The 23,826-nt window shown below is 56.1% G+C and overlaps 3 protein-coding genes across 3 annotated transcripts in view; 1 reads left to right on the top strand and 2 right to left on the bottom strand.

The window, feature by feature from the left end:
- Positions 1–14,179, top strand: part of MMP24 (matrix metallopeptidase 24) — a 43,111-nt gene extending 28,932 nt beyond the window's left edge. The window contains exons 5-9 of the mRNA XM_066384000.1: positions 2,285–2,446; positions 4,570–4,784; positions 6,773–6,911; positions 9,150–9,416; positions 11,228–14,179. Of these exons, the coding sequence (XP_066240097.1) occupies positions 2,285–2,446; positions 4,570–4,784; positions 6,773–6,911; positions 9,150–9,416; positions 11,228–11,565 (1,121 nt within the window). The 3' untranslated portion in view covers positions 11,566–14,179. The remainder of the gene's footprint in view (positions 1–2,284; positions 2,447–4,569; positions 4,785–6,772; positions 6,912–9,149; positions 9,417–11,227) is intronic.
- Positions 13,247–15,024, bottom strand: MMP24OS (MMP24 opposite strand). Its single transcript, XM_066384002.1, has 2 exons — positions 14,867–15,024; positions 13,247–14,793 (listed from the first exon to the last, which is right to left on the bottom strand). Exon 2 carries the CDS (start codon positions 14,788–14,790, stop codon positions 14,629–14,631), a length of 162 nt encoding a protein of 53 aa, XP_066240099.1. The 5' UTR covers positions 14,791–14,793; positions 14,867–15,024; the 3' UTR covers positions 13,247–14,628.
- A 428-nt stretch (positions 15,025–15,452) lies between these two features.
- On the bottom strand, positions 15,453–22,230 carry EIF6 (eukaryotic translation initiation factor 6). The gene is made up of 7 exons (XM_066384001.1): positions 22,149–22,230; positions 21,804–21,922; positions 21,586–21,671; positions 19,482–19,657; positions 18,812–18,988; positions 18,435–18,616; positions 15,453–15,734 (listed from the first exon to the last, which is right to left on the bottom strand). The coding sequence occupies exons 2-7, from the start codon at positions 21,908–21,910 to the stop codon at positions 15,725–15,727; spliced, it is 738 nt and encodes a 245-aa protein (XP_066240098.1). The 5' UTR covers positions 21,911–21,922; positions 22,149–22,230; the 3' UTR covers positions 15,453–15,724.
- Positions 22,231–23,826: the final 1,596 nt, after the last annotated feature.

The raw sequence follows: 23,826 nt of genomic DNA, 5'->3' as shown, positions 1-23,826 counted from the left end.
GCCCCTCTCCTCTGTGTCCTCAGAGCAGCCCACAGTCACGGTCTCCTGGGTTTCTGTGCAATGCGATGCCAGCTCCCTAGCTCCCCAGCTCTGCTCGGCCTTTTGGTCCCTCGAACAAACCCACAGGCCCTTTCCTTCAAGGACCTCCTCCTGTTTCTGCAGAGACCAGGCACAGAGGCTCCCAGAGGAACACACAGGCTGAGGACAAAGGTCTGGTCTGGCCAGCGCTTGGAGCCTTGCTCCGTGGTGTCCAGCTGAGACCCTTGTGGATGCCCCTCTAGGAAGAGCCTGCTCAGGGGACAGTGGCCCGAACAGCTTGTCCTGGGTGAAAGAAGAGGCTAGGAGCAGAGCCAAGACTGGACCCCAGGAAGCAGAGCTGCCTTCCGCTGGCTCTAGCAGCCGCCTTTGTTTGGGATGGAGCTCAGCGATGAGCTCACCCTTCCCTGCTGCCAGAGGGACCAGGACCTGGGGACAGAACTGGGGGTGGCCCGGCCTCCTCGTGCCAGCTTGCCCTTCCCAGCAGAAGGCAGCCCCAGGCTCTTGGCCAGCCTTGCCCTGATCTAGCCCGTGCCCCCTTCGCTGAAAACACAGGTGGTGCCAGCAGAGTGGCAGGCGTGCGCGCGGCTGGGGCGGCCCCATCGGGCTCTTCTCTTTCTCCCAGACTTTAGCCAGAAAGGCCAGGGACAGTCCTCAACTCCACCTGACCCTCAGAGGGCCCTTGGCTGGGCTGGGGTAGGGAAATTTTGCCAGTGACACTGAGGCCAGAGTGGACAGGACACTATGACTCCTGACGACCTCCTGGGCTCCTGGCAGCCTCTCCTGTACTTCAAGGTGGCAGCAATGGGCTGTGACATGCCTCAAAGCTGGGAAGTGAAAGGCAGGGCTCAAGGGCGTTCAAATACCAGAGGTCAAGGCAAGCAGGGGCCCGTAACTGGACACAGGAGTCAGGACTGTTGATAGAACAGCCTGCCCACCGCCCATTTCTTTTGTAAAGCTGGGGTTATTTAATCCCCCCAAAATCAGGCCTTGCCCTGTCCCAGGCCTGATCCAGAAGTCCAGGGGGTCGGCTTTAAGAGGATCTGGTTGCTGGAACCCCACTGGCCTGGTGCTGCCCTCTGGCCAGCGGGCTTACTCCAGGCTCCAACCTTCTCTGTCTTATGTACAGTGACCAGTGCTGCCCCGGTACCATGCCCCTCCACATACCCTCCTATCCAGTCTTCACACAGCCCTGCACGGTGGGGTGACTTCCCCATTGACAAGCAAGGGAACGGGCTCAGAGGGGGAGACCAGTCTGGCCAAGTTCCCAGAGCTGGGGGTGGAGCTGGGAACGAACAAGGTCGGTCGGGTCGGGTCGGAGGCGCCGGCGCACGTCCACAGCGCACTCTGCCGCTGCAGCTGAACACGTGGGGTCCCGGGCCCCACGCTCAGCACCTGGGCCTTGTTGTTCTTCACTTGAATTGGAACCCCTGCCTTGATCTTGACCGTTCGCAGAACTGACGTCCTGTGGGACTGAGAGCGGCCGCCTGGCTGGAGCCCTGCCCGCCTGCCGCCCCGGGACTCCCCTCTGCTTGTCCCATGCCCCCCACCTTGGCTCAGGCAGTCTTCATCTCTCACCGGGACCTCGTGCGGCTTCAGAGCAGACCCCTGGGACTCCCCTAGCCTCTGGTCCTCTCACTAAGCCTCCCTCCAGGCACAGCCAGTGACATCACCGCTCTCCCGCTTACACCCCGCCGGCCCAGGGGCCGGTCCGCATTCCTCCGCATGGCACCAGAGCCAGCGTGCCCGCCTGGCTGACCTCATCTCCCTCCGCCCTCCCCTCGTGCTTTGTTCCAGGGCCAAGTGCAAGGAAACGGCTTGTCCCTGGCTCTTGTTTATAGTGCTTCCTCTGCCAGGAATGCCATCCCCACCCACCCTCTCTCCTGCCCCCTCTGTCCCTGCTCCTGACTAACGTCCTATCTTCCGAGACTGACCGAGAGCTTCGCCTTTACAAAGCCTTCACAGAATGTCTTCCCTCGAGCTTAGGAGGCCCCTGCCTTCTCCACATCCTCACTTGACCGTGACAGACATCTATGAAAGCACCGGGAACGCTAGTTTCACTCATCTTGTTTCCCTCTCCCTATCCCCCACTATATCGAGAGTTCTGGAAGGCAGGGATATGTCTGATTCCTCCATGTGCCCCGGTGTCCCGCACAGGGCCTAGCACAAAAGTGCGGTGTTTGCCGACATACGGACTGACTGATACCTAAGCGGATGCCTGGGCACCTCCCCGTCCCCCTCTCCGCAGGGAATGACCTCTTCCTGGTGGCTGTGCACGAGCTGGGCCACGCGCTGGGACTGGAGCACTCCAACGACCCCAGCGCCATCATGGCGCCCTTCTACCAGTACATGGAGACACACAACTTCAAGCTGCCTCAGGATGACCTCCAGGGCATCCAGAAGATCTACGGTGTGTAGCAGGGAGAGGGGCCACCATGAGGCTGGGCGGCGCCTGCCTGCCAGGGGGGAGGGGGCGGGGACAGGGCAGCAGTGCCATCCATCCGCAGAGCTGCTGTGCCTCTGACAGCTGTCTAACCTCTGAGGCTTGTGATGTCACTCCGTAACCGAGGGCAAGGCTCTGCCCCCTGGGCCTCCCCTGGGGAGGCCTAGGGAAGGATCTTAGCTGCTACTGGGAAGGACGAAAGTGAGTCGGGGCCACCCACTCCCTCTTCTCTCCCTGCCTCCCCCTCCACACACCTCCAGCTAGCCTCCTGCGGTTCCCTCTCGAGGGGGCCCACCTCGAGTCAGGAGAGCCACACAGCTGCCCGGTAATCGTGATACAGCGTGATGAGTATTACAACCAGAACTTTTTTCTTAAACGAGAAAAAAGAAGCAGCTGTTATTGCGATAAGCTATGAGAAGCCTGTCACCATGCCTCCCTCCCAGTTCTCTGGTCATGCTGGTGTGTGAAGTTCTTTTCTTGTCAAGGCAGTGGAGATGGGAAGACCAGCTCACTTGAGCAAATGTGTGTCCACATAGCGCAGCCCTGCCCCCCACCGTCCCTGGGCCATGGAGCATAAACGGGCTCTCTCTGAAGGTCCCGAGGACCTCCCAGAGGAGGTGCCCACACCCAGAACCCTGGAGGCCCTCCGTGGGTGAGGCTGTAGAGGACCGGACAGGGGCAGTGGTAACTGGAAGGAATTTTGAAAACAGAATGGACAGGATTTTCTGATAGATCAGACAAGGGGTAAGGAGGAGGATGTCAACAAGGTTTTGGTTTTTGTGGGGCAGTAGGACTGACCAGTCTGCAGCTCAGAGATTTGGGAATCTTTAGTGTCCAATATAGTAGCCACTGGCCATATGTGGCTACTGAGCTTTACATTTTTATTAGTTAGACTTAAATAAAATTAAACCTTCAGTTCTTCTGTCACACTAACAACTAGTCACTCACTTCAAGTGTTCAGTAGCCTCATGGGGCTCGAGGCTACTGGCCTGGGCACTGCAGACAGGGAGCATTTCTGTCATCACGAAGCACCCTATTGGACAACTCTGACGTACAGAGTCTGTAAAGCCAGGAACCTGGGTGAGCTCACGAGGGTGGTGATTCTCAACTTGGCTGCCCCCTGGAATCACCTTGGGATTTCAATAAAAAAGAGGCTGGTCCTGAGGTGTGCCCGACAGAAAGCAAGCCTGGCTACATCTAGTACAACACTAGACCTCCATCCCAGAGGTTTGGTTTTAACTGGCCTGGGGTGAGACTTCGGAGGATCGGACGTTTTTCAAGCTCCTCAAGTGATCCTACTTTGCAGCCCAAGTTGAGAAGCTCTTACCTAAGGCCCAAAAGAGAGAGAGCGAGAAAAGCAGAGGACCCGGGGCCACTCCCATCCCCCCTCTAGAGTGTTGTGGGTGAGGAGAGGCTGCCAGTGAAGGAGGCTGAGAAGGAACAGCCCACAAGGTAGGAGGAAAACCAGGGGAGTGTAGGGTTCTGGAAAAGAGAGAAAAGCGTTTGGAGGAAAGTGTTTCTATGATCTTGCTGCTCAAAGGGTGGGCCTCAGACAGCAACATGAGCATCACCAGAGAGCTTGAAGAAATGCAGAACTGCAGCCCCTATCTGCCTCCTATCAAGATCCCTGGAGGATTCATACGCACATCAACGTCTGAGCCAAGTGACCACTGGACTTGGCAACATGGAGGTCATTGGTGATCTTGACACCAATGTCAAGAGCAGTGTCGATGGGTGACAGGGCAGAGGCCACATGGGAGCAGGATAGAAAATGAAGGGGGATTGAGGAAGTGGGGCCAGTGGAGGGGAGGGGAGCAGAGAGAGAGGGTATGGGACACTGCACCTAAGAAGCATCACGTTCTCTCCCAACAGGCGAGAACGTACCAGGTTTGAGGGTGGACAGACGAGAGTCCCATTTAAAGCTGATTTTCACCTCTTTCCTCAGAGATTGGGGGGAGTAACAAACGGGGAGAGAAGACAGGAGCTGGAGTGGACAGACGTGTCTCCGGGCCGCCTAGGCAGTGCTGAGGCAGGGGCAGCGGGAGGCAGGGAGTGGCTGGCCCTCTCTAAGATGCAGCCCCTCTCTCCAGGCCCCCCAGCTGAGCCCCTGGAGCCCACAAGGCCCCTCCCCACGCTCCCTGTCCGCAGGATCCACTCACCATCCGAGAGGAAGCACGAGCGCCAGCCCAGGCCCCCTCGGCCACCCCTCGGGGGCCGGCCGTCGGCACCCGGCACCAAACCCAACATCTGTGATGGCAACTTCAACACCGTGGCCCTCTTCCGGGGCGAGATGTTTGTGTTTAAGGTAGGGCCAGTTGACTGGCACTTTCCAGGGGTCCCCTCCCATTCCTCTCCCACCACGGAGCTACTGCTCCGGGTGGGATTTGCCTTCTGTGGGGCCTGGATGAGGGCTAGCCAGGACAGAGGTCCCCTCCTGGTGCTGACGAGTGAATCAAGAGGGACGGGGAAGAGAGGTGACCCAGCACCTTCCCGGGGATAGCAATGGAGAAAGTGCTGGAGACCGGCTTCTGGGCTGTGACTTGAAGCAAGTCACCTCCTCAGGCCCTCAATTTCTCCATCTGAAAACTAGGGGACTCTTTCCCCTAATGCAGCATGTATGCAAATCAAAGTGGCGTGAAGGTGGCAGCCTGGAGCAGGGGCTGGTGCAGTAGTGTCTGCTTCTGTCCCCAGAGCCTGACAGGGCTGAGAGGCTGGTCCTGAGGTGTGCCCGACAGAAAGCAAGCCTGGCTACATCTTGTCACCTGTCTGGTCCTGTCACGTTAGCCATGGGCTGTCCAGGGGACAGCCTGCTTGGTGTGTTGCATTGGGTCCTAAGGGACGCACACTCTGAGACAGTTTGGAAGGCAGGACGCTGACGAGGGAGTACCTGTGATCAGCATCTGTGGGAGGCAAGCAGGGCTGGGCAGAAGGAGAAGATGAGCGGCCACGAGGCCCCTTGGAGACTCCACAGTCCCCACAGGGGCTCTGGAGCGAGGCTGGCCGGTCAGAACGATCTACGCTGCTCCCAAAGGGCTGGAACTTCACACCCCCTGCCCATTCGGTCCCCGGGTGAGGGAGGATCTGACCCTGGGGAATGCTCTGAAGCAGGGCCATCCCTGGAGGCTGACCGTTGAAAACTGCCTGCTGACCACACTCTCAGCCGTGGGGCAGCAAGCCCTCTAATGAGGGGGACCCGGCAGCCTGACCCGTCACACGGGGAGGGTGTGGAGGACTGCCACACTCCCTCATGGAGCTCTCCCTTGCAAGTCTGGAGCACCGAGCAAGCAAGAGTCAGGCGCCCTGGGTTCAGGCCACCTGCCTCTCACTGAGTGGCTGCAGGAAAATGGCGTGGCCTTCCCTAAGCCTGTGTATCTCAGATCTACCTAACAAGAGTTGTGGAAGTCAAACTAAGGTTTTCAAAACTGGGTGTGAAAATGCTTTAAAACACCTTTTAAAACCCATCTTTTATGAATCGCATTCTTCTGTACTCTTGAGCCTCCCACTGGACGGTTCCTCAGCCCATCCAGGTTTTATCGTCCTCACTGACACAGAAGAAAGCTGGGGTCCTGGGAGGTCGGGGCCGTGCCCAGAGTGCCTGCCAGCCAGGGCTGCGTGGGGCAAGGCACCAGCTTGAAGAGGAGGGCTTTCATCACACTCTTGGCCCACTGATGTGGCACTTAATCAACAGCAACTATGTGCCCCAAACTGTTCTAGGCCTTTGGCCTATAATCTCTCATCTAATCCCCCGGTATTGCCTGCTTTAGCAGGTGAGGCTCTTTAAGGACTCTGCCCAAGGTCCTGCAGCTGTAAGCGGAGGAACCTGAATTCACACCCAGGTCTTGGGAGAATTCCCATGGTTTGCTTCCCATAGTCCCTGCCCTGCTGCGTGGAGTGAGCCACGTATGAGGAGGGCACTCTGCCCAGGCTCAGTGACCACCGGGGCTTCGCACCAGCCGGGGGCGCGGCCCTGCTGACATCAGGGACTCTCTGCTGCCCTCACGTGGCTGCTCCAGGCCCCACCATCATCCCTGCCAGCTCCTCCACACCTACTCCCCACTATCGGCCCTGTCTGCTCTGTCTGGGCCCCTCCTGCAGCGAGAGGCCTCAGGAGGCTTACTTGAAGACAGCTAGTGAGCATCCCGTCCCTCTCACAGGGCCTTGAATGTTAGAAGCAGGAAATGGACAGACTGCGTGGAGGGACTCAAGGCCGGGCCCAGGGGAAGGTACTGGGTTGTTGGGCTGAGCCCTGGGTTCAGAGGCCATGCGTCTTCCCCTCCCCTCTTTAACCCCCAGGACCGCTGGTTCTGGCGCCTGCGCAATAACCGGGTGCAGGAGGGCTACCCCATGCAGATCGAGCAGTTCTGGAAGGGCCTGCCCGCCCGCATAGATGCAGCCTATGAAAGGGCTGATGGAAGATTTGTCTTCTTCAAAGGTAATGTGGCCTGTGCCAAGGGACGTGGGGTGGTCCCCTGCCCTCGGGACCCCCGTATTCTATCTGTAAACTGGGGTGGGAGGTAGATGCACTCCAAGGACGCTCCTAGCCCTAACAAGAGACACTGACATCTGACAGGACAGATCCCTGCCGGCCGGCGGTGCCCAATCTGGGAAAATCAAGTCAGGGAGGCTTGCCAAGGGTCTGCGTGCACCAAAGTTGGTGGGTGACAGGCCTGAGCCCTGGGAAGGAGAGGGTTCCACAGGCCATTGAAGACCAGTGCTCCGTGAAAGGCCACCCTGTCAGCTGTGTAAGAGTTCAGAAGGAGGAGGTCACACAGTCCGGAGGCTGGAGAGGTCCCGGAGGGCGCCGGGGAGATAATATGGGCAGCATGTCCACCCTGTGCCCACCCTGTGCCCACCCCGTGCTCAGTGGTTTCACTTCAGTTATCTTGACCTGGGCCAGGCCCCAGGAGGGTAAGATACAGACAGTTAGTGAGAAATGAAGGAAGCATTCCGGGGGCAGGAACAGCGTGGGCAAAGGAGGGGTATGGGAAGCCGCACATGTGTGGGGCCTCACATCAGAAAGCTCCAAGAAGTGGCCCGAGCCTTGTTTGCCAGGCCGGAACTTGATACTGAGCCACCAGGGCAACGCTGAGCATTCACTTCATGGTTCTGAGCAGCAGAGAGCCAGAGAGCAGACGCAGAGGTGGGAAAGCCGTTTCTGAGACAGCTGCTGGGGCTGAGGAGAGTGATGTCTGTAGGCCCATAGCAGGGAGGAGCAGGGAGGGGCTAGGAGGGGTGGGGAGGGATGGGGAGAGACAGGGAGGATGGGGAGAGACAGGGAGGGGCAGGGAGGATGGGGAGAGATGGGGAGGGGCAGGGAGGATGGGGAGGGACAGGGAGGAGCAGGGAGGGGCTAGGAGGGGTGGGGAGGGATGGGGAGAGACAGGGAGGATGGGGAGAGACAGGGAGGGGCAGGGAGGATGGGGAGGGGCAGGGAGGATGGGGAGAGACAGGGAGGGGCAGGGAGGATGGGGACAGACAGGGAGGGGCAGGGAGGATGGGGAGAGACAGGGAGGGGCAGGGAGGATGGGGAGGGGCAGGGAGGATAGGGAGAGACAGGGAGGGGCAGGGAGGATGGGGAGAGATGGGGAGGGACAGGGAGGGACAGGGAAGGGCGGGGAGGGGCAGGCAGAGATGGGGAGGGGCAGGGAGAGGCAGGGAGAGACGGGGAGGGGCAGGGAGGATGGGGAGAGACAGGGAGGGGCAGGGAGGATGGGGAGGGGCAGGGAGGATAGGGAGAGACAGGGAGGGGCAGGGAGGATGGGGAGAGATGGGGAGGGACAGGGAGGGACAGGGAAGGGCGGGGAGGGGCAGGCAGAGATGGGGAGGGGCAGGGAGAGGCAGGGAGAGACGGGGAGGGGCAGGGAGGATGGGGAGAGACAGGGAGGGGCAGGGAGGATGGGGAGAGATGGGGAGGGGCAGGGAGGGACAGGGAAGGGCGGGGAGGGGCAGGCAGAGATGGGGAGGGGCAGGGAGAGGCAGGGAGAGACGGGGAGGGGCAGGGAGGATGGGGAGAGACAGGGAGGGGCAGGGAGGCTAGAGACAGCTAAGAGATTAACAAGGCCTTGGGAGAGGCAGAGTACTGAGAAGAGGAGGAAAGTGTCAAGTGCTGATGCAAGGGTTGGTTTGTGGGGCTCTGGGAGGCTGAAGAGGGATGGGGGTGGGGAGCCCGCTATGGTGGAGATGAGGAACTCCAGGAAGCCGAACTGAAAATGCCCAAACGCTGGTGGGCGATCAGAGTACCTGGTCTGGTACCCAGGTCCCCTGGGAAAGAGGCTGTGGGCCATAGATGGAGTTGGGTGTCACAGATGGAAGGTTGTAGGGGGAGGGGACAGGGAACACCAATGTGCATGAATGCCCTCAGTTACTCAAGGAGAAGAAAGGAGCAAGTCCCATGAAAGGAAAGAGGGTGAAACATGGAATCTGGGCAGCATGGAGTGAGTTGTCCAGGATCCGGGGCTGGCTTTCTGGCTTCTTGCCCCCTAAGCTCTGCCTGGGTCAAGAGGCCTCGGTCTCCCACTGAGGGGGTCCAGCAGGCCTAGGGCTGTTTCTCCTGACATTCTGGCTCCATGAATGACTTCTGTCCCAGTAGAGGACGGGCAAGTGGCACTAGCTACAACCTCTGGCGTTGAGTGACTGGGGAAGGCTGATCCCAGGCTCCTCTTGGCCACAGGTGACAAGTACTGGGTGTTTAAGGAGGTGACGGTGGAACCGGGGTACCCCCACAGCCTGGGGGAGCTGGGCAGCTGTCTTCCCCGAGAAGGCATTGACACGGCTCTGCGCTGGGAACCCGTGGGCAAGACCTACTTTTTCAAAGGCGAGCAGTACTGGCGCTACAGCGAGGAGCGGCGGGCCACCGACCCCGGCTACCCCAAGCCCATCACCGTGTGGAAGGGCATCCCGCAGGCCCCCCAGGGAGCCTTCATCAGCAAGGAAGGGTGTATGTATGGCCCCGGCCAGGTGGGGGGGGTCTCAGCAGGGCCCACGGGCACGCCCTCAGGGTGTCCGGGTGTGAGGAACGCTACCTGCAAGCAAGACAACTGCTTCATGTCCACCCATGTTTACCAGTCAAGTTTCTTACCAGCTACCAAGTCACAATTTCTCATCTTCAGGGATGATTCAAATGCGAGGTGTTTTCATTGGCTCATTCCTTAGACAGCCTCCCTCAGTGGTCCTCGGTTACTTTAGGACTCCCTCAGGTTATCACATCTGAAAAGCAATGATGGATATGGTGGTCCAAAGGTGCTTTTAATGGGGTTTGAGGGCAGGAGCGAGGAGAAAGAAGCACTTTTTATTTATGAGACATTTCCTAAGCTCCTGGAGACCAGGGGCTGGGTCCCGCCAGGCTAGGCTAGGTGTCCATAGATGTTTGTTGACTTCATCTCCAGTGATATAGTCAAAAGCACAGCCTGGCTGGCTTCACACCCCATGCCACCATTAATATGAGTTTGGGAAAATCACATCCTCCCTGGCAGGGAGGATGGGGAGAGACAGGGAGGAGCAGGGAGGAGCAGGGAGGATGCTCAGTTTCCTCAGTTTCCTTGTCTATAAAATGAGGATAATAATGGTTCATACCTCACAGGGCTTTGTTAGGATTAAATAAAATAAATTATGTAGAGCTCTTAGACCAATGCCTAGCACATGGCCCATGCCATATGTTTTAGCTGCTGTCATCACCATCATCATCATCACCATCATCATCATCGTGTTGGTGTGTCCTAGTCCACATGGAATGACAGATTCACTCCCTCCACTATGATTACTCAGAAGGGTTATGAGGAGGGCAGGGGATGGAGCCGAGAACGAGACCTGCACTGCATCCTGGCTCCCAGGCTAGAGGCAGAAAGATAAGGTAGCAAGAATGCTCAGTCTAAGGGGAGGAAACGCTGTGAGAGAGGGGGCCACCTTCGAGAAGGTCGTTGGGAAGGACTCTGAGGAGACGCCACTGGCAAGAAAGCAGGCAGCTACAGGGACAGAGCGGCTATTTGATGGCTCTCCTGTGTACCTAATGCTTTACACACATGGTCGCGCCTTCTGGGGAGCCTCAGAGACAGATGACATCAAGGACTTTGGCCAATTAAAGTCCGAGCCAGGGTGAGGAGCCAGCCAATGAGAGTCTGAGTGCATTGCTTTGCATCTATGGGCTGGCTGGCTGCTAAGGCTGTTACTGGCAGCCTTGGGGTGGCCCCCCAGCCCTGCTGTCTTCTTTCCTTCCAGCCCTACCCTAGAAGGGTCCCCGAGACCCTGCAATCGGTGTTGTGATGTGTGCCAAGCCCCCCCCCAAATTCACAATTGCGAAGAGGTGGTGTCCACTGTCAACAGGAGAAATCTTGCTCCCTGCCTCCCTTGGCTCACGCAGGAGCTGGACTGAGGCCCTAGAACCATGGAGACAGAGCTGTGGCCCCAGGCTAAGAAGGGTCCCATCTGGAAGCACAAATTGAGCTTGCCAATTCTACTTAAGGCCACCCAACACCTTTGAGAATAGGAGGGGCTGCTCTAGGTCCTGGGTGCCCCTCTCTGCAGCCATGCAGGTAACAGTCCATGACCTGGACAAACTATACAGGATGTGCCAATCACTGCACTCCCCCACCTCCAAGTGTGTCAACAACTGCTCCCACCCTCCTCCAGAGCTCCTCTGGGGCTCCCCCAGAGTGGGAGGGGTGCCCCTCCTCCACATGCCCTCTCATGCTGGCCCGGAGCAGCTGCAGGGAAGGGCTGGAGTGGCAGTGACGCTGGGCCCTGTTTCTGCAGATTACACCTACTTCTACAAGGGCCGGGACTACTGGAAGTTCGACAACCAGAAACTGAGCGTGGAGCCTGGCTATCCACGCAACATCCTGCGTGACTGGATGGGCTGCAACCAGAAGGAAGTGGAACGGCGCAAGGAGCGGCGGCTGCCCCAGGATGACGTGGACATCATGGTGACCATCAACGACGTGCCAGGCTCTGTGAACGCGGTGGCCGTGGTCATCCCCTGCATCCTGTCCCTCTGCATCCTGGTGCTGGTCTACACCATCTTCCAGTTCAAGAACAAGGCAGGCCCTCAGCCTGTCACCTACTATAAGCGGCCAGTCCAGGAGTGGGTATGAGCAGCCCAGAGCCCTCTCTGTCCACTTGGCTTGGCCAGCCAGGCCCTTTCTCACCAGGGTCTGAGGGGCAGCTCTGGCTGCTGCCCACTGGAGCCAGCAGGGCCCTAGGCCAGGGGTCATGGAGTTGAAGAGGTGGGTGCATTGGCCTAGGCTGAGCGTGGGGCAGGGAGCAATGGCAGCTGTGCCCCAGGGTGGGTGTCTGGCACCCAGACGCCAGCCTTCTGTCCTGGGTGAACCGCTCCCTACTCAAGGGAATAGGCCAGGCCCTGTGCCAGGAGGCCCTGTGGTCACTGCATCCTATGGTGTCCATGAGACACCACAGCTTGGTTCCTAGCTAGACCTGGCCCATCTGTGGGAAGCCAGCACCAACACTCTCAGTCCCTTCTGGGGAGAAGCCACCAGTCCCGGCCCGGTTTGTGAACACCTGCTGGTCAGATGTCCCCCCGCCCCCAGCTCACTGTCCCCCAAGGCTACAGGGCCCCTGCTGCCAACACAGTAGGCAACAAGCCTGGGTTTCCCCTGCTGGCATGCAGCAGGTCCCTCAGGAAACCTGCCCCGTACATCAAGGTCTCCTGTGAGACCCAGGGTTTAGGGTCACATGCTGCAAGCAAGGCTGTGGCCCAGCTGGGTCTCACAAGGACCCAGCTGTCATATCTTGAATATTTAAATGTCCTGTCTCTACTGTTTCAAGTCCCATTCTGCAAAGGCTGCTTGAGGCTTTAGGTGAATTAGAGGTGACTGTCCTGGTGGAGAGACCAGCTGTGGCAGGTCCTTCCCCAGGTTATAAGGACCAAGGTGCTGCTAAGGCCACTCTAACGCCCAGACACCCCAGAAGCCAGGCCCTGCTCAGGAGGCGAAAGCACTGGGGCAGGAGCTGACCCCGTTTCTGGAGGCTGATCTGAGTTTGTGACCATCCCCCCCCTCCTGACTCTCTCCCCGTTCCCCGACTCTGGCCTGACTCGAGCCTGCAGCTGTGGCCTCAGGGCTCAGCCTGACCAGTGAGTTGAGGCAGAAATGGCTCCAGGCCCACACTCACATCATAGCCTTGGAGCAAGGGACTCAGGTCAGCCTTCTGGAGTGCTCAGAGCCCACACTCCCTGGCTGCCCTGAGGTCTACTCAATCTCTCGGCCCACAACCAGTGTTCATATCAAGAGCTTGGCCCTTGCTAACCCAGCTCACTAGGCCTACCTTCCTGCACTGCTCTTTGGAAAAGGGCATCCCCAACAGACAGTGGCCCCAATCCTGGGGGTTCACTCTGCACTGTCTCCGTTTGCCTCACTCCAGCTCAGTGGAGGCAGCCATGCTTATTACCAAGGAGCCCTAGGCAAGAACAATGGGTTCAGTGATGCCCTCTGGCTCTCTGCCAAATCCAAGAGGCAGCGTCAGTCTTCAGGGTGCTGGCAGGGCCTCAGAAGCTACCCTGGCCCTCTGAGCCTACATGGACATCGCCCCTACCCTGCAGCCTCCAGTCCTTAGGTTGGCTTAACCTGTAGTTGACAGGGACTTCTGCTGCCCTGGGAGCTGTCTCAAGCAATCTCTTGTCCCAGAGGCACCTATTTGGGTCCACTGTGCTCCCTGTCATTATCCTTCTGTTTTTTCTCATTTTGGCCAAGGGCGGGCTCCCTGGGGTGGGAGGGGAACAACTGCAGAGATATTAGTGATTCATAGGTTTGTACAGTGTTTTATATTTTGCAAAGCACTTTATTAGCTCACACCTGTCCATTCACATGAAATTAGGGTAGGCCATGGGAAACCAAGGGTAATTCTCACCGTGCCCTCAAATGAAGCACAGAGAGGTTGTTACGTGCCCAGGCCATCCAGTGGGCTAGCTGGGCCTTGGGTCCCCACCTGTGGGCCCCTCTAAGGTCCAAGACGAGATCAGAAGTGTCTCTTTTATCCACCTTTTCCTGGCCTCCATTCTCCCTTTCCGATCCCTCTTCACTCCTCAGGTTGGTGCTCTCACTTCTTGAAAGCTCTAGGCCCCCCAGGTTCCCCGTTGGCTCCTGGTACCACCAAGGTCAGCTGAGAAAGAGCAGGAGATGGAGGCAGGCAGCACAGGCTGCAGATGTGAGGGATGCAAGGCTAGGCCCAGAGAGGGCTCAGCCCGGAGATTCTCCTGCCTCGCAGTCATCTGTTTGTCCATCACCCTAGGACAGAGCAGAGGGACCGAGCACTGGGGGCCCCAGAGCCCAGCTCCCCTCGGCCTGGGGCACATCACAGCATTTCAGTGTCAGTCACATTTTAAACTGATCAGCCTTTGTATAATGTTTTTTAAATCATTTCTAAATAAAACAAAAATACAGAGAGTGTCGTTTCCCTGGAAGTGGGAAAGAGGATCAGGCTCTGAGAGTGGCCTAAGTAGTTTCTGGAAGAAGAGACACGAGGTACTTTGGTGTCCAGTAACGGCCCCATTCATTTCATCTGCCAGCCCAGCAATCACATGTCCCAGCTCTCCAAAAGGCTGCCTCAGGAGGCCCAGGGTTACTGGGACCCCAGGTGTACAGCCTGATCATGCCTCACTGGGACCCACGGGGGAGGGGCAACCTCCCCTGGGAGTACTGAAAGGGTCGCTGCAGCCAGGTCTTCTCTGAAATCAGGGCACAAGGGTGCCATGGCTGGGAACAAAAGCAAGAGCCCAGTCCTCAGCAGTATGGGGCAGGTGAGGTGAGGTTAGTAGCCTTATGGTCTTACCAAGGGCCCTGGCTTGGTTCTGGAAGTCAGTGACAGGGCAGGCTGCCCCAGGACCCCCCGACGGCCGGAGTGGTGGGGTGGGGTGGGGTGAGCACGGGAGTTTCGGTGCAGGGCACAGAATCGGAGCGGCAGGAGAGGCCAGGGGCGACGCAGGGCCCCGCGGCCCTGCTGCGCAGACAGCCCGCCGGGACGTCCTTCCAGTGCCCTGCGCCCTCCTCGACTCGCCGCGTCTCCGGGGCGCCAGCGGGGCGGGGGCGCGCGGCGGGGAAGGAGGGTTAGAGACACTGGGCAGTAGGGACAGACGACAGGGGGCGGCCCAGGCGAGGCGGACAGGACGACAGGCGGCGGGCAGTGACTTGGAGGGCGGGGGGTCAGTACCAGGAGGTGCAGGCGATGAGGAAACGCACGTCGTCCAGCGGCCCCCAGGGGCCGGGCTCGGGCCGGGGCCGCTCAGGGCCCTCGGGCGCGGCGGGCTGGGGCTGGGGCTGGGGCGGCTCCGCGGCGCCCCCGCCGCCGGTCAGCAGAGCGCCCATGGTCTGCAGGAGTAGAAGCAAGTAAGGAGCAGGGCCAGCCCCACACCGCCCGGCTCCCGCACCGTCTGGCCCTCACCTCGCGCCGCGGGCGCAGCTGCTCCGGAGACGCCTACCGCCAGCCTCCACGTTCCGCTCGCCCGCGCAGCAGCGCCAGGAGGGGCTGGCGCCGTGACGTCACCGCTCCTCGCCGCCGGAGCGGAGTTCCCGGCCCGGGGCGGGGGCCAACCCGGCCACGCCCACAAACAACCGGCCAATCCCGTCCCACCCCCTGGACCCGCCCCGCGCGCGGGACCCGTGTCCACCCAAGCTCCTAGGTAGGGTCCTGCTGAGGTTGTTGAGGCTGTCTAGGGTCCCGGGCAGTCAGGCCATTCATCTCCAGCTACATTGGGTCAAGGAGAGCAAAACTGCCCTATAGCACGGTGCCCCAGAGACCCCCATCCCAGGGTCCTCACACCAGCCCAGGGGAGAATTAAAACAGATTCTCATTGAAGCCCAAAGTATGAGGCTGAAGTTGCGTGGAAAATGTGAGAACTACAGTGTGAGATGGGCGAGTGTGTAACTGGTGTGTGTGTGTGTGTGTGTGTGCGTGCAGCCTATCCCACCTTCCCATGAAACAATGGTGGGAGCTGGGTGCAGGCTTAAGCTATCAAACAAACAACACATTCAGAATGAAGAGAAGCAGCTGCCTTTAATTGGGTGGCAAAGGACAACAGAGCTCTCAGCCAGGTGCCACAGGGCCTGACAGCCAACACATGGCAGATTCTTGCAGTAACTGTAAATTCAGATGGGCACAGGTGAAGAAGGGTTGGGCATCCCGCCACTCCATACCAATGAGCTCTCTGCCACCTCCCTGCCAACATCAGGGACAGATGGGTGGGATTCTGACAGGGAGCAAAGGTTCAGAATCAGGAGCCCAAACAGCATGACAGGTGATTCAGGTAAGGCTAGAGAGAGAGGAAGAAACAACATCAGAAGGCGATTCACCGAGCACACCTCACCCTCCATTGTCAAAGTGCTAGTAGCCTCCACCCTTACCCCAGGCCCTTTGTTCCAGCTCAGCCCTAAAGAGCCAGACTCAATGCTCCTTCCAGGTCCCACTGATCCCGTGAGTTACAGTCCAGTCTAGAACTCTCAATAGCTTAAAAACTAAAAGTAACTCCTTCCCTACTCAGGTGGGTCAACAATTTATCCAAACTGTTGCTGGTCTTAAATTGGATCATCAGAGGGGAAGTCAAAGACATGAAAGAAAGGAGCAAGGGGCTCAGAGAGGGAACATTTGCTATAGCTTTTCAGTTGGTGCCAATTATCAGCTTACAGAAATTTGTTCTTAGGTTGCTAAGAGATTTTTTGTTTTGTTTTGTTCTTTCGTTATGTCTTTTTTTTTTTTTTTTCCTTAAGCTGGAAACAGGGAGAGACAGTCAGACAGACTCCCGCATGCGCCCGACCGGGATCCACCCGGCACGCCCACCAGGGGCGATGCTCTGCCCCTACAGGGGCGTCGCTCTGTTGCGACCAGAGCCACTCTAGCGTCTGGGGCAGAGGCCAAGGAGCCATCCCCAGCGCCTGGGCCATCTTTGCTCCAATGGAGCCTCGGCTGCAGGAGGGGAAGAGAGAGACAGAGAGGAAGGAGAGGGGGAGGGGTGGAGAAGCAGATGGGCGCTTCTCCTGTGTGCCCTGGCCGGGAATCAAACCCGGGACTTCTGCATGCCAGGCCGACGCTCTACCACTGAGCCAACCGGCCAGGGCTCGTTATATCTTTTTTTTTTTTTTTTTTTTTTTTTTTTTTTTTTTAATACTTTTTTTTTTTTTTTTTTTAATTTTTTATTTATTCATTTTTTTTTTTAGAGAGGAGAGGGAGAGATGGAGAGAGAGAGAGGAGAGACAGAGAGAGAGAAGGGGGGAGGAGCTGGAAGCATCAACTCCCATATGTGCCTTGACCAGGCAAGCCCAGGGTTTTGAACCGGCGACCTCAGCATTTCCAGGTCGACGCTTTATCCACTGCGCCACCACAGGTCGTTATATCTTTTTTAATGAGAGTCTATGTCCCAAAAGGGTTGGCAGAGTATATTTTATTCATTAGGTCACTATTGTCTGGCACACAAAGGGTACTCAACAAATGACAAAACCACTGGTACCGCTTTCCTGTCCAGACCCTTCCCACTGCTCTGCAGTGCTGACAACAGTTTGTCAGCGTGGTCTCCAAACAGCCCTATCACAATCACACAGGGGAGCTTATTAAAATAACCACACACGACTGGGCCCCACTCCAGACTGAGGGAATCATTCCAGGAATCTATGTCAACAAGCATCCAGGATAGACCAAAGGTCAAAACCACAGGTCTATACTCAAAACTTCTTGACATGGGGGAGGGGTGTTGGGAGGCTGGGTGAAAAAGTAGAAAGGATTAAAAAGTACAAATTAAAAAGTTACTAAACAGTCATGGGGCTGTAGAGTACAATATAGGGAATATAGTTAATAATTTTGTAGTAACTACGTATGGTGTCAGGTGAGTACTAGACTTTGAATGTTATATAAATGTCTACTATGCTGTACACTTGAAACTAATATAATATTGAATATCAACTGGAATTAAAAAAAATAAACTTCCTGACATGAGCATCAGAGTCCTCAACACTCTGGGAATAATCCCCTCACACCCTCCACACTTCTCCATCTGTGTCTGATGTGCTTCCCCATCTATCTATGCCTATTCAGTTACCTGTTCACTCCTTGTAGCCCCGACTAAACAACTGTGCTCCACGAAACCTTCCTGGATTCCAGAAAGTGTCTCCCCAGAGCTTCTCAAGCCACTTAAGGCACCTTTCATGTCTTCTTTGAGGGTAGCTAAGAGTTACATGTGGCCACTACAACTTTTTTCACCTGCTACACTGTGAGCCGCTTAGAGGCAGGAGTAGCGCTAAATGCCTGACTATCGGAGCCTTGTTGGTAGGGCTCAATGAACATCAGGTGAATGAATGAATGAAGAAGGAAAAATGAAGGGAAATATTGCCAGCCGTCAGTAGGAAGTCTATTATTGGGCACTTGCTCTAGTTTGCCGTTTCTGTCCTCACCAAGACGCCTGTGCTAGTTGGGTGTGGCATGCCTTGCAAAGGATCCTCAGTGGGGAATGAGAGAGGAGGCAGCCGAATGTTCAGCACCTGCTGCTCTTCCAAGGAAGGAGATTCTAGAGCCTCACACTCCCGAATCTCCAGGGTTAGAGCCCAAGAACCCACTTTAAAAAAAACCACGAATATCCAGATAATTGTGATTTTGATGCAATCCCCACACCCAAGCCTGTTAGGCAGCTGAGGTCTCCCCAGTTCCTAAGAGCAGCTCCCCTCCTTGCCTCAGTAATCAGCTCTTTTCTGTCTCAGTCTGCTGCCTGGGGACACCAACACCAGGCAGATACAAAGTACAAAAGCATGTGGTAAGTGACAAAGTAAGACAGATCAGAGAGGAACTTTGCCCAGAGAGAAGAGACACTGAACCAGATCCTCAAAGACAGGGATGAGCAGATAGATACTCAGGCAACATTTGCTCGCTGTGCCCACGCACGCAAGAACCTCCCAGTACAAAGTGTGTGGCTCCCATTATCGGTGGCATCCCCTTCCCCTACCCTAAAAAGGAAAAGAGGCCCAGATACCTATCGATGAGGGAATCCCGCATGCTGGTAGCAATGGTGCTAGGCTGGGCTTCGTTCAGCTTGAAGACACTCTCCAGCACTGAAAGCTCTGTGCTGGTTGTGTCCAGACCACAGAAGGCACACCAGTCGTTCACCACCATCCCAGCGGCGATTACCTCGCTGCCTCGGTTCACAGTGCCTGCCTGCCAAGCGACAGCTCAATATAAATCATGGCATCAACAAATACAGTCTCTCCTATCCTGATGAAGACTCTTCCCAAACCCTGCTCCCTGACCTGCAGCCCCAATCCCAAACTGTGATGGGTAATAACCCTAATAACCCAGGACAAAGGGCTCTGCTTCCACAGGAGACAGAAGTCAGAGAACAAGAATGCTTACCACAAGGGGCACCTGAAGAAGAGAAGATAGCTCATCCTGGTCCTCAATTGAAGTCTTGGGGTGTACCAGCCCTCCCTGATTGCTGAAGACACAGTAGCTTCCTACTAACACCTGGTCAGCCACCGTCTGTCTGAAGACTTCCACCTTGAGCACATCAGCCAGGATTTCTTCTGTCTCCTGTCAAAGGTCCTGTGCTTAGGGCCCAGAGTTTGCAGGTCAAAGAACCCAGGACCCCCCATGCCCAGATTCACTTAGGGCTTTATGCCCTGAGGCCCTCATTCCTTTCCTATGTAGCTGAGCACAGAAGTTTCACCCAGAAAAAGGAGGGGATACAGCTTAGAGCAGAGTCGGGGTCACCTATGGAGCCCCTAATATCCATGCATGCCCTGAACAGCCAGGGGCTGGTGTCCACACTACCCCCTAAGCCACACTCAAGAATTCAGCTGCCAGTCATCCCTCTGATTCTGAAGGATTAATATTCTGCCCAGCTTCTTTCTGACACTGACCACACCACAGAAGTCCTCTATCATCACTATTCCAATGAGTGCCTGAAACGGGAGAACCCCAGACATAAAGAGAAACCCCTACCCCCTACGTGATTGACAAGAACAGTAGCTAACCATTTACTAGGCTAATCCTGTCACTCTTGAGCCAAGGGAGGCTGCCTTACCCTGTCCAGGTCTGGATGGACCAAGGCCACATAGTCATTGCAGGTGGTGACATTGCCCAGAGCTGAGAGACGCTCCTCCACCCGGCGGATCTGCACTGAGTCTGGGAGGCAGTTTCGGATATGCTGCAGCTCCTGGTCGGTGGTGTTGTTGGGCACCAGGAGGCCGTGCCTGTTCCCTGGGGAGACCCAAATTGGGGGGTGGAGAAAGAAACATGAATACACAAGATGCCTGCCGAACCCTGGGGGCTGAGGATACATCCTAGCCCAATAAGAACACTTTAGGCCCAGACTCCAGCCCTCTAACCCACTGATCCAGACAGCACTAAGGGGGACCAGAAGCCCCACTGGACAGCAGAGAGATAGCCCAGGAGTCTCTCTCCCAACACACCCTACCCACTGTGACAACAACCAGGGGACTGGCAGGAAGGGTTCTTGGCATTAGTTGTATATTTTGCTACTTAAAAGATAATACCGCACACTTACTAGGAATGGTTAAAATTTTAGAAAAAATATCAATACCACCTGACCAGTGGTGATGCAGTGGATAGACCATCAACCCAGGATACTGAGGTCCCAGGTTCAACACTAGCTTGAGGGCAGGCTCACCAGCTTAAACACAGGGTCACTGGCTTAAGTGCGGGATCATCAACATGATCCCATGGTTGCTGGCTTGAGAAAGGGGTCACTGGCTCAGCTGCAGTCCCCCCACACCCATCAAGGCCCGTATGAGAAGCAATCAATGAACACTAAAGTGCCACAACTACAAGTTGATTCTTCTCATCTCTCCCCCTTCCTGTCTGTTGGAACAACCAATAGGAGTGTAAACTGGTTAACCACGTCAGATAATTATCTGGCCTCATCTACTACGTTGAATATGCACATACCCAGTGACCCAGCTATTTTCTCCTAGGTATTATACAGCCAATAAATATACATACATGTATTCACTAAAAAATATAGCAGCACCGTTTAGAATAGACCAAACTAAAAACTACCCAAATGCCCACTATCAATAGAATATATAGATACATTGTGCTGTTCTTACATAAAATGTACTATGTAGAAAGGAGAATAAACAAAGTACAATTACTTTGTGACAACAATGACTAAACCTCTGCCTCCCTCTACACAGACACAATTCCGTGTACTTTTGAACTCAGTTACTCCCATCATAAAAAAAAAAAAAAAAAAAAAGAGAGAGAGCCTGACCAGGCAGTGGCACAGTGGATAGAGCGTCAGACTGGGATGCAGAAGACCCAGGTTTGAGACCCCGAGGTCGCCAGCTTGAGCGCGGGCTCATCTGGCTTCAGCAAGGGGTCACTCGGTCTGTTGAAGGCCCGCGGTCAAGGCACATATGAGAAAGCAATCAATGAACAACTAAGGTGTTGCAACGAGAAACTGATGATTGATGCTTCTCATCTCTCTCCATTCCTGTCTGTCTGTCCCTATCTATCCCTCTCTCTGACTCTCTCTCTGTCCCTGTAAAAAAAAGAGAGAGAGAGAGAGAGAGAGAGAGAAAGTAAAGGAAATGAGGGAGGGAATGGGGGGAAGGAGGGAGGGAGGGGTAAAGAAGAAGGGGGGGAGCGAGGAGGGGCAGAGAGACAATGCTCAGAGATGTGGGAATCAAGATTTAAATGAATAACCAAACAGGCTGACTCAGAATCTTGCTTTGTCATGTTTTAGAGGCAGAAATGGATGCTCAGAAAGAAAACGCAACTTGCCTGAGGTCAAGAACAGGGGAGAGAAGACATTCTAGTCTTGCCTCACACTAGGTGTGGTGAGGTAAGTCACTCAAGTTTTTTAAGTCTCAGCTTTCTCATCAGTCAAATTAAGCGAGTAATACCTACTTGCTGGAGTCTTGTAAAGAAGGAATGGAAACAAGGGTAAGAATGAAAGCACCCCATGTGATTTGTTGTTACTATAATCTAGACGCTGTCACCAGAGGTTGTCCCTGACCTGCTGACACTTATCCGACTGCGTTAGGCCCAGGCCTCGAAGATTCTATAAGGGATGGAAGTCCGGAAAGCCCAGGGTCACTCCAGGGGTACAAGTCAAGGTGCTGGGAGGCTCCACGCCCTCCGCCGGCGTCCTCCACCTGGCTTACCCACACACATACGCCCGATGATGCGGCAGCCGGCGATGGACGCGTGCACCACGGGGATGGTCTCGGCGAGCTCGCCCTCGAACACACTGTAGGAACACGGTCTCGGTGGTCACCGGGCCTGAGCCCTCACTTTGCCGGGGCCCCCGACTCCCACACCCCTTCCCGCCCCCCCCCCCCACCACCACCACGGCCAGTGGGCTCCGGGGCTCCCGCCGCACCTGTAGAAGTTCTCTGAGCCGCCGATGGCCACCAGGCAGTAGCTGTTGGTGAGTTTGGCAAAGCAGCCGATCTCACTGTTGTTCTCGAACGACGCACGGACCGCCATGAGGCCTGGGGACTGTGGGGCCGGGAGTTCAGGGCCGGCGGATCCTCTCCTGGCCCGGGTCCTGGTCCCCCAGCCTCGGCCTCTCGGGTCCAGTCGTGACCCCACCCCCTCACATTCCACAGCCACCGCCCTCCCTCGGCTCCTCAGCCTCCCGGTCCCGCCCACTGGGCCCCTCCAGACTCCCTGGTCCCGAATCCTCCAGCCGCCATCCCTCACGACCCGAGGCGCCCGAGCTGACCTTTCCGATCGCACGCCACACGGACTCACAAAGTAACCGCAGCCTCCACACGCCACAATACCCTTCCCCTCCGCAAGTAGGTTTCTCTTTCCGCCTCCGCCTGGGAGACTTCCGGGAGAGCCAGGCGCACCCGGCAACGCCTGTCGCCACTCTAGCTCCATCCTCCGGCCGTACTTTGTGGTTGCACTAGCTCAGGTCCTGACGCCACCTGGCCCCGCCCCCAGCTTGCTCACATCCTTTCATTCATTCGTCATTCATTCATTCAGCTTTTAGGACGTTTTTAGGACGTATGGGCGACCGAGACTTGGGGCTGGTTGAATGGGAGGCATACGAAAAGGAGGAGCCAGGATGTTTCTCAGAGGAGTTGATAATGGAGGAATTTACTGAAGTGAAAGCCTGAAAAGGTGTGGGGAAGGTGACATGTTGAGTGTAAGGTGTGAGACAAACGTCCAGGACGGATCTGGAGCCCAGCCAGGCGCGAAGGAAGCGCTGAGATTTGGGGCTTGAAGGCTGGGGTGGATGAGGTCACTCATGGAGGTGAGACCAGGTGAGAAGTGAGCCAGACAGAGGCTGGAGAAGGGGGCACGGACAGAGAAGTAGAGGAAACCAGGCTGAAGAAGGTATTGGAGAGAGGGGAGGATGGATGAAGCAGGGTCTTAGGGAGGCTCCAGAGTGGGCAAGGGAGTGGGGGCTGACTGGCTTCCTCTATGGGCCCTTTGCATGTGCTTGCTTGATCACTCCTTCATCAGCCGCCTTCTGTCCCCGAGATAGTGCCAGTCAAGGGCCATGCATTCGTGGATGGGATATACTTGTCCCACATTTTGTAGAATCTACAAAAGCCACACGAGCGCTCAGAATGTCACAGTGAGAGCAGAGGGTGCTTGGAGGCCCTTTTCCTCCTCTCCGCCCTCCTGTGACCATCCACACTCCTCCAGGGAGCCCTCCATAATCGCCTTAAGTGGTGCCTTCTCCTGTCCCCAACCCGCAGTCCCATAACAGGGCCTTCTTCAGGATACACCAAGTTGCTGCTGGGTCAACGTGTCTGCTTTTATTGATTTGTATCATGTATAACACTGTTCCAGGCAGGTGGGGAGCTCAGGAAAGGGAACCACAACTTATCAAAGCCTGTCCTCCTAGGGACATGGAGCAAAATGGTGTCTGTGTGTGTGTGTGTGTCAAAGTCTGTGTCTGTACATCCTCTACATCCTCCCCAGTCCATCTCAGACCCACTCCCTCAGTCCCCTCCCTGGCATCTCTTCACCCAAGTCAATCTACCAAGAGGTCCCCTAACCCTCTCCTCCATCTGTCCAAATCCTCCCCATCCTTCAAGGCCCGGTTCCAAGGCTGCCTCCTTAAAGGAATTTTCCCCACCACTCCACCATCACAACTCTTTGCCTGTCACTCTCTACCACCCTCTGTCATTGGTTTGTCTTTAGTTAGATACAGCCTTGTCTTGCTGGCCAGTGGTTTAGGCATTTAATCCAGGCACTGTGTCTGACTCATTTATCAGCCCAAAGGCCATGGGTACACAGCTTAAGTACAAAGAAATACTTCTTGGTACATGCCGTGTGTGTATGTGTGTGTGTGTTCATATTTATGGTCTTTGGATCCTGAGGGGTCTACAGTGTGACTGAATGTATATATTTTGTGTAGCTATTCATTTAGCCAAATGATTTTT

Source organism: Saccopteryx leptura, chromosome 5, assembly GCF_036850995.1.
Source record: "Saccopteryx leptura isolate mSacLep1 chromosome 5, mSacLep1_pri_phased_curated, whole genome shotgun sequence".
Taxonomy (NCBI): domain Eukaryota; kingdom Metazoa; phylum Chordata; class Mammalia; order Chiroptera; family Emballonuridae; genus Saccopteryx; species Saccopteryx leptura.
The sequence above is the reverse complement of the archived record's forward strand: the minus strand, read 5'-3'. Positions and strand labels throughout refer to the sequence as shown.